Source organism: Rhagoletis pomonella, unplaced genomic scaffold (assembly GCF_013731165.1).
Source record: "Rhagoletis pomonella isolate Grant_MI unplaced genomic scaffold, Rhpom_1.0 Rhpom_scaffold_00006, whole genome shotgun sequence".
Classification (NCBI taxonomy): Eukaryota; Metazoa; Arthropoda; class Insecta; order Diptera; family Tephritidae; genus Rhagoletis; species Rhagoletis pomonella.
The window spans coordinates 35112552-35122911 of record NW_023458560.1 but is presented as its reverse complement, the minus strand read 5'-3'; the positions used below and the strand labels follow the sequence as shown (position 1 = coordinate 35122911).

Here is a 10360-nt window from a genome sequence, read left to right as displayed (position 1 = left end):
CTACGGAGGATAAGCTTGACCACCTTGTAGGTGAGGCCGCTTTAAAATAAAAAGTGATTAAAAAAGCAAAAATAAAAGAGAATTATAAAACCGCTGTGCAATCTTCTGACCTCAATAAGCTTCAAAAAGAATGTAGGAAAATTTTTAACACAACTAACTTCTTCACTACAATAAGCTTAACCCTTTGCCCTACGAAGTCCGCGAAGAATACGCTCCCAGCTTATAGCCAGGATTATATTCTATCTGAAACACCCCTGTTAAACTTTCGACTACCTCAAGGGCTGAGTACTGGAGGGAGCACCACGAAGCGGGTAAAGAGAATAGCTTAATCTTCTGGGATGACGCCAAATTCAAGGTATAATTAAGCCGCCTCCTTCTTAAAAAAGTTTTCGAAAAATGCACCTACAGGTACAGTTCGACCCCAATATGGGAAAGCTAGCATTAAGTGAAAAGAGTCGGTGATGGTGTACATGTGGTATCTCACTTTGAAACTGACTCAGCCAACAGAAGCCGTAAACGCAATAGATCGAAAGATGAATGTATGTGAACCTAGGAACTACTCTACCCACAGAGACGAATCCTCAGCGAAATTAAGTTTCTACGAGTTGGCCGGGAACCTGCCTCAGGTCGTGCACGTCGATGAGCTTACAGCCAGCACCAAGCCGTTTCAAGCCAAACCAAGCGACTTTAGGTCAATAAGCCTGTCATAATTTTTCATTGAAAGCATTGAGGATAATTTCGGAATTTAAATAGCCTCGATAATTCAGAGATTTCTTAAAAAGTTAGGAATACCCCAGCTACATTCCAGCAAGTAAAAAGTGCTGCCGCTAGTACCCAATCCAAACAAACATGTACTGAGAAGCTTGGAAAAAAAGATACCAGTTGCTCTATATTTTTGTAAACTTAAGAAGCTAGAGGGCGCGTATAGGGCCACTCTTGTTGGAATCGGATAAGGTAGCCGCAGTGAGGCTAAGAAGCTCTGATATTTCCTTCAACCGTTCGGGAATCCTTGAAAACTGTGACGTTATACAGTCGGCGCAGTACCAAACCCGGACACGCAAACTTGCAAAGTATTTTTAGTCGGTGATCGATCGCGAGCGCACGAAGAAACTTCTTCTGCTCTTGGTTTGCGCAAACTTTCGGTTTTGACAAATGTCTTCGCCGTGCGCTGGCCTTTAGGAACCCATACAGGGTGACTTTATATAGTACATAATCCTTATTGTCGCCACTTTTTCGCACCAGACCAAACAGGAAGCTTAAAAACAGCTTTGAATGCTTGCTTTTGAAGAGGCCAACTTTGGTTCGAAACCTATTTTAAAGTAAACAAGTATTTTTTTTATTTTAGTAAGAAAAACTTATTTATTTGTATTTTTTTTTTTGAAAGCAAGGCAATTCATTTTCATTTTTATTTCTTATGCTTAAACTAACCTACTGGAAAACTGTTTCATTAAGCAATTAAAGTAATTAAAAGTCAACCAAAAAACATCGATTACAAACTATTTTTTTATTTAACTAACCAAACTTAATGCGATTTCTTGTTAGCTATGGAGCACACGTCTGCCGAAATAACATCAAAATCGTGCGCCTAAGCTTATGCTACACATTAGGATTGTACAATATTTTAATAAATTTTATGGCATACTTTTATGGTCACATATTTTTTCGGTATGCAAAAGGTACTTGTATTTTTGATTGCCAAAAGCTATGCATCGATTTGAATACTAGACTCATTTTTGCTATTCCTACTCTTAAAGTCTACTTACGTCGCTGGCTTTTCATAATGTCGTTCGCTGTACGGTTTGCGCGTCATAATAATTCACAGGCCGCGATAACAATTTCGCGGGTATAGTTTTTTGAAGACGCAATTCGCGCTCGAACATTAGCGACTTCTCTCTAACATTCGATACCACGGGCGGCGAACTGACGTCAGCATCGTCGAGAAAACCAAAAACATCGTCCACCATCTGCACATCGATGTAATTGTTGTCGGGCGTTTTTTGTGCTTTTAACTGCTTGTCCGCTTCCAAAGCTGAAATAGTCACGCTTGCTGGGCTAGCCGCCACGCCACCATTCATGCCATTTGCGATATTCTGACCATTCATGTAATTTACGGCGTAAACGCCATTTGTAAAGCTTACAGCGCGTTGTCCATTCAAAGCGCCATTCATTGGCGCTTGAACTGCGGCTGGTATACCAGCAGCTCGTAACGCTGGCGCCATCACAGCCGTCGCTGTTGTCGCATGCGCAGCTGCAGCTACCATTTTAGCACTGTGACGTGCTTGCCGCTCCCTCTCCGCCTGCTGATGTTCTTTGGCCTGCCGCACCAGCTGCTCCTCGTCAGCACGCAACGTGAGCAGCTGCTTTCGACGCTGCTGTCGCTCTGCATAGCGCGCTTTAAACGCCTGACGCGCCAAGTAGCCGCGGCAATAGGCTTGTAAGTATATCAAGCGTGAGCGCAGCATTTTGTACTCAGATGCCAAGCGTTTTTGTGCGATGTACGCGCCCAGTCGATGGAAACCTTGGCGCATGATGAGGAACTTACGTCGCTGCTTGTAGCCACGCCACACTTTTTGTATTGTGAGCGCTGCCGCGCGATAACGCTGCAGCTGGCGACGAAAGAGCACCCGCCGTAAGCCGCGTTGTATGGTTATAATCGATTGTAACACTTTGCGCGCGCGCTCCTTTTCCAAGAATGTGTCATCTATGTCTTTTAGAAAAACTTTATGCCGCCCGAATTGGTAATCAGCTGTAGCGGGCAGTAACTGCTTGCAGATCTGTACGGTGATTTGACGGCAGTTGATGTCAGGCGTGGGTGCGATTGCGGGCAGCAGCAAGCGGTACCGCTCAACGAAGTCCTTATAACTGTGGCGTATGGGATAGCCAGCGTGACGTATACGTGCCGTCTCCATCATGCCGGAGTAGCGTAGCTGACGCACGCATAGCTCGCGGTCGAAAAGCTGTAAAATATGAAAGTGAAATTAGTTTATTCTCGATTAAAAACAAAAAACTGCTTTATGCTCACATTAGGTTTCTTGTCCTCATTCGGTTTAATACATCGTATAAAGAAAGGGTGCGCTGCTGCGAGTGTACGCATAAGCAGGTCCAATGAATTGCGGAACTTCACCGACAACGTCAACTGTTTCTTTATTGTGTCGTAAGGCATTTCCATTGGAAAGATATCGACGAGAAATTTATTTTTAGATTTACCAATCATTTCACGTAAATCCATGCTGAACGAATCGCGATTTTTTTCCAGAAATCCATTCGGGTTGTACATCACTACGCCAGCATAGTGGCGTATGCCAAAGAGAGAATCTTGATTGGATTTTGGTTTCACATAAATCGAACGATTGCCATGTTGCACGTGCAGTTTCTCGAGCAGTGTGTAATCGGTGCCTGCGGAGTTGAATTAAATTTATTGACTTAATTAAAAATATTGGTTTAAGTCATTGGATATATAGTAGATATATACGATATTATATATATAGTAAGCATACAAATCTTATTTTACCTTTATTAAGGCTAGACAGTGAGAGATCGGCATGCAATTTCGGCTATATACATATGTACATGCATATAAACTATTTTGTAAGATATTAAGTTTTTATTATTTAAAAAATCAAGGATACCAATTTTTCTTCTTCTAAAAATTGATAACGAAGGCAAGGACTATTGAACAGCACAAAAATACCAGAAAAAACTGGGCAGTAAAAATAAATCGTCACTAGACACGAATAAAGACGTGCTAATGTTTCGATACCGAAAAACGACGCTTGAAAAAAATGCGAGAAAAAACGAGTAAAAACCTTCGGCGAAGAAAGACGCGTAAAAAAAGATTTATACCTGGCCAAGGACTCTTACTTCAGCATCTCTTTGTGGAATTTACCATTTCGTAATTTTCGAGATTACTTCGGGATTTTCAGGCGTTTCGGGATTGTCGGGACTATTTCAGGATTTTCGGAATTGTTGGAACTATTTCGATATTTTCGGGAATACATCGGAATTTTCAGGAGTTTCGGGATTGTCGGGACTAACTGGCGGGAAAAACTAAGTACATTTTCTTAAGGTATTTAGCACTTTTAAGCAGGGATCACACGATTTTTACATTTGTACAGATTTGGCTATTTTCACCGTAACAGAGTGGTGTTATTTGGAAAGCTTTTACTGAGCTGCTCTTATTCTCGATAAAATTTTCTAGCCTACACCACCCTGTGACTGCCAAATGTACAAATCATGTGATCTCTGCTTTAGGTCTGTTTGTTCACGTAGGTTTTAAAATTTATCTGCCCTTTAAATGCCAATTTTATTGTGAAAAATGAATGGCAGATAAATTTTAAAACCTACCACTAGCGGCCGCTGTGGTGTAGTGGTTAGCAGTGCGCGCTTCCACTCCGCAGGGCCCGGGTTCAAGCCCTGGTCAAAGCAATATTGAAAAAAATATAGAAACAAGTAATTTTTAGCAAAAAAAAAACCGACTTAACAAAAATATATATATATCTATATATTTCATGATCCAATGATCGGATCTAAACCAAATTAGTATGGAACCACCTCTGAGACACTACCTTTCCGTTGCAAAAAGAACTATTGAAATCGGTTGACGTGGTGCAAAGTTATGCGGTAACATACATAAAAAAAAAAAAATTATATTCCGATGAACTGATGACCTCCTCCTTTTTTGGAAGTCGGTTAAAAAAGAACGGTCCAGCGCCTTTGTCTTGGCCTGTAGGCTGTATCGGAGACACAGCCGCTAAATTTAAACGTAGAATACGTTGTATGGTTAAGAGCACATCCAAGTCAAAAACGAAAACACACACTAAGAAAAAAATATCGATAACAAAATCGATAAAAATACCGATCGCAAAATCGATAACAAAATCTAATACAAAAACGATAACAAAATCGATAAACTAATCGATACACAAACGTCTGAGATATAGTGAGTTTAAGTGAAAATTTCGCAAAAATTGGTCGCTGTGAAAAATCAGGTTTTGTGGCTTTTTCTACATGAAGGCGTGAAAGCAAAAAATCACCCTGGGGCCATATGCGCAGAGAGAGGCAATTTGTATTTCGCGCATTGCGCGACCTTCTATGTATAGATCTTGGGTCGTACCTCGGCAGGCAATGGCAAACCTCCGAGCAGGGACCGAACACAACAGTTATTGATGAAAACTGTCATGGAAAAATTCACTATGAAGGAAATGTTCTAAAACTAATTGATACCTACCAATCGATTTCTTTTTTTTTACCGAGACTCAAATTTGAAAAAAAAAATTTTATTTGCAATTTTTATGCAAAATTTAAAAAAAAAATAACAATTATGTTTGAATTTTATGTTATAAATCCTAAGCAACAATTATTTTTAATTTTTGTATTATATGTTTTAGATAACAGTTATTGAAGATATTTATTTATAAAATTCATCCATAAAAATCAGTCAGTGATAAATACCTAAATACTTTTGTACTTCGTATTTAGTAATGCATAAAATTTTGCCCATGACTAATACATACCTGCATTAAAATCAAAACTTACCGATTATATCGGGCAAAAAAAAAATGAGGCAAACTTTGGCGAAATAAAAAATCAGAATTTTAAAAGGAAAGCAGGAAATGCAATCTACGATAAAAGACGATTCTAGCGGCATATTTAAAAATTGGTATGATACATTTTTCACTATGCGTTTTTGGCTTCCAAATTTTAGAATAACTTTTATCTAAGGTCTCTTGTTTAAATTGCTAAAAATGTATGTCAAAATTATGAGTAACCAAAAAAATTTCTTAAACCCCAAAAAATAAATGACAAATTCGTGTTCAATTTGGAAACAGCAAAGCTTTACGCACAGGTTTTAAGTGAGCAAAAATATTTAGAATTAAATACAAATGTATGTCCAGGTTTTACATACTAAAAATGTATGTAATCGTGTCTCTCAATAAACCATATTTCATTACCACTTTTTAATAAATTAAAAATGTATGTCCAGTTTTTCAATGGCAAAAAAATATGTCCATTAATACCAAATTCATATACAATATGTAATTATCCAAAAGTTTAAATAAATTTCCAGTTTGTCAACGTACAAACGTTTATGTGCATATTTTTTATTATTAAGAGTACATATGTATATATACAAATATATACAAGTTATAAATAAAATAGGTTTCTAGTTTTTAAATTACAAAAAAAAATCATACCCATGTGTTATACAAACAAAAATTCATGTGCCGTTTAAAAATGTCCAAATTGTACACAGTCTGTACAACATATGTCTCGGTTTTACTACGAGTAATACCAATCTCTCAATGAAAAAAATGAGTACGAGTTTTTAAATACTAACTCAAAAAGGCGTGTCCAGTGTTTATTAATTATGTCCAGATTTTCAATGACAAAACAATTATGCCTTGTTCTAATATAATCACACATTACTGTCCAATGCGAAAAATCCGCATTCGGTTCTTAATTGACTAAGTATTTATGTCCAGATTTAAAACTAACAAAAATTCATGCCCGGTTTTTAAAAACCAAAATTTATGTCCGGGTTTTAATTGCCAATAATTTATATCCAGTTCCTCAATAAACATGACCGTGTGCCCAGTTTTTAAATATCCAACAAATATGTCCAATCTTTAATTATGAAAAAGTATGAACTGAACATAATCGATGACCAAAAAATGATGTACAGTCCTAACTCAAATTAACGTCGATTTATATATTACCAAAATTGTATGTACAGATTTTTAATTACCAATACATAATGTCCAGATTTCTCATGAATACAAGTTTATATTTTAAATAATTTATATACTCATGTTCAGTTCATGCTTATCCAAAGTCCCATGTCCAGAAATTGAAAGATTTGTGTCCAGCGAGCAATTTAGCCGTAGAGCAAAGGGTTAAACAAAATTTTAAGAGTTAGAGTATTCAACCCTGGAAACCTACTTATGCTTATTTGGCATTTTTTTAAGGCTATATGAAAGCGTCAAGAAAATATTAAAAAACTGTATATGAAAAATTTTATGTCGCATTATATATATATATGTATTTATATATAAAATTTTGTCAATACGACAAAAAATATATTTCTTGCCAGGGTTAAGGAGACTTAAAATAGGGTTCAACGAGTATGAAATACATATTTTTTTATGTAACGGGTTTTATGAACAAAAAAAACCCCGATTTAACAAGGTGATGTTGGGGCGACAGCTGAGTTTTTCGCCGTGAAAAGCATTACGTCAAAATGATGTGTTTGTTGTAATTCATATCAATGACAGTATGGATATCTCCGTATAATTTGTTAGTGTAATTTTTTACTTATATACGGCTAACACCACCTTGTTAAATACGCCTTGGTTTATATAAAGAAAAAAGTACCGGAACGCTTTCTTATTCAAGGTCCAGCCATGATAGCACTTGCGGCAAGAATTCTTTCAGTGGGTTTTTGAAGTTACAAACTCTGGAAGCCCTAAGAAAAACAAAAGTCTAGAAATCAAGAACTTATCGCAAGAAATTTTATTCAAAAAGCCTTGGAAAATGCCATAAATTGGTATTAAGTATTATTTACATAAAATACGGCAGTATTTGCTAAACCAGTCGAAGAAAATTTTTAAATACTACACAAATTTCACATGCGACGCGTTGCGACGTGCAAATCACAGAAATCATTATCTTTGCAGAGAATAATAAATTCTTATTAATTTTTAGAATGACATTTTAATATTAACGGTATCATATATTCATTATCATATGACTGGCATTAAATTGTTCGAATAACAAACAAACCACAGCAACTATCTACGTAAACACTAGTTTACAACAATTTTGGACATCACAGCATTTTGAACCTTAATAAAAAGTGAAGAGAGTGAAGTCATTTGTTATTTTTATATAACGTTTGTATGTATGTATGTATGTATGTATGTACATTAGGGTGGTCCAAAATAAGAAAAGCCGGAATTTTAAGTCCCTCATCCCCTAGGATTGTTCCATATCAAAAAAAAAAATACCTTATTTTTTTTTTTAATCAAAAAATATTAAAAGGTCGCTGAACGCGCTTAAAGTTTTCAATGTATTTTATATGGATCAAAAACTTTTCGTGGAAATAGTAATGGAAAATCAATAGTATTCGATGGCAAAACTGTGGTTCTCTTCAGGAGACTTCCAGTAGCAATACCCAATTGTTTATTTAACCATTTTTAATACTAAAGGTTTTTTATTTATTACCCCCAATTGTATTTTCTACGGGTTTTGGTGGACCTATCAAATATAGTTACTATGAAGAAATTACTAAATAAATAATTGGGTATTATTATTAGGCATCTCCTGAAGAGCAACAAAGTTCTCCGGTCGAAAAATATTGATTTTCCAGAATTCTATACCATTCCTACGAAAAGTTGTTTTTCCCCCATATAAAATGCATGGTAAATTTTGAGAGCTTTGAGCGACCTCTAAATAGTTTTTGATGTCATAATAAAAGAGTACCAGGTTAACCGAGCTTTTCCCGGAGTGCATATACTTTTTAAAGTTTTCAAGATTTTGATAGCTTTTTAAAAAATATTTTGGAAATATAAAAAAAAATGGATTTCGATATCTATTAAGTAAATTCCTTACTCTAAAATTTAGGTGGCAACCCTATTGCGAAATACGCTGGAATGAGCGTATATGTACTATGTATACATAAAAAAATTTTGATTGCAATTAACAAAATAAAAATTTGTATTACATAGAAGCGTGATGGAAGATATTTACTGACCAAAGTTCGCAACAATACCTTCAATTTGGTATCCATATTACGATGTTTTAGGCAAATTGTGTAGAATCGAAAATAATTGGCAACCTTACATTATTATCCTAAGAGATAACATTTCGTATATAGGGAAAGCATTGTTTAAGAACCTTCTCTTGGTACCCATGAGTAGTAATATTTTACTTTTTTTCTAAACAAAAAATTAAATAAATATTGCGATTCTAAGTATGTGGCAACCCTATTAAAAATATTTTTGAATTAGGGATCTTTAAAATACCTTCCATTTGATACCCATATTATGATGTTTTAATTAATTTGTAACTAATTTCGAATAGGTGGCAACCTTATACGAGTCTTTCGGAGATAATGCCTATACATATAACCTTAAAATCCAAAACATTATCTGTGTAAAAAATTTCATCAAAATCGTTAGAACCGTTTCCGAGAACCCTATGGATATATATATATATATATATATATATATATCTACACAAGAATGGCTCGTTTAATGTAATAAGATAGGGGTATGTTTTTTTCGGTATAGAACAATCCAAGGAGGTGAGAGTATAAAAATTCCGACTTTACTTTTTCCACATATATTTTTGGACTACCCTAATGTACACGCACACGACGTGGTTTTATTGCTATCACTGAAAATATTTCACAAGCTATTAATTAAATGTTTTTGATAAAAACTCTACTTTAGTATTTATTAATTAACATTTATCTTTATAAGTTAAATCTACAATAATAGTAGTGTCGGCGAATTTCAAGAATCCAAAATTTCTACGTATTTAGTTTTTTAAAATTGTTATAAGTACATAGTTACTTCAGCTATTATTCAGCTATTCCTAGCTATTTTCCTAGGTGAAATAGGTGTAGCATGAGATCTTCCATAAAATATTTACATCATGGGGCACCGAAGATGATGAAGACATTGCTGAGAATTTCAAGATACAAAAAATTATGGGTCGCTACTAGGGTTTAAAAACATTTTTTTTTTATCGAAAATTTTTTTTAAAAAAGTAGAATTTGATCAGCTATAACTCTGCAATTTTATGAATTTATATGAAATAGGTTTCAATAATATATACAAGTTGTCAGATTCCAGTTCAAAATTTTGCAGATTTTTCGCGATTTTTTTTTTTTAATTCCAATTTTCTCAAACCCTGGTAGCGACCCCTAAAATATTCATTTCTGATCCAACCCATTCCTATATTATATTTTTGGGTCCCGAAACGGTCAAGATATCTATGCACATTTGTATGTATGTATCTATTTTTCTCAATATTCTACTTTTGTCGTAATGAAAATCCCGGTATCTTCTGGTTTTACATTTTTCGTTTGCAATTAATTTTCGTCTTAATAAGTATATTCTTTTGCAACCGACCTACAAAGGAACGGTAAAGTAACGAAATACATACATGCAAAGCAACAACACAAACCCGGCTATTTAGCTGAGTTCAGCCCGGTTGGTTAAAAAATACGCAACGGGAAGTGGAGTGTTGTGAAGTGGAAAAACTGCTCTATTGTGAATTGTTGATCGGAAAATGTTTAGGGAAATTTTATTTTCTTTATATATGTACATTAGGGTGCCCATCGAAAATGCCTTTTTTT

At 35.1% G+C, this 10360-nt stretch overlaps 2 protein-coding genes across 2 annotated transcripts in view; one reads left to right on the top strand and one right to left on the bottom strand.

Annotated features, from left to right (window-relative positions):
- The window catches only part of LOC118741880 (zinc carboxypeptidase A 1-like), a 6234-nt gene extending 4645 nt beyond the window's left edge, over window positions 1–1589 (top strand). Inside the window, exon 5 of the mRNA XM_036473857.1 lies at window positions 1543–1589. Coding sequence (XP_036329750.1) covers window positions 1543–1589 — 47 coding nt within the window. The remainder of the gene's footprint in view (window positions 1–1542) is intronic.
- LOC118740636 (unconventional myosin-VIIa) overlaps window positions 1424–10360 on the bottom strand; it is a 19287-nt gene continuing 10350 nt past the window's right edge. The window contains exons 5-6 of the mRNA XM_036472239.1: window positions 3023–3396; window positions 1424–2957 (exon numbers count right to left, since the gene is read on the bottom strand). Of these exons, the coding sequence (XP_036328132.1) occupies window positions 1776–2957; window positions 3023–3396 (1556 nt within the window). The 3' untranslated portion in view covers window positions 1424–1775. The remainder of the gene's footprint in view (window positions 2958–3022; window positions 3397–10360) is intronic.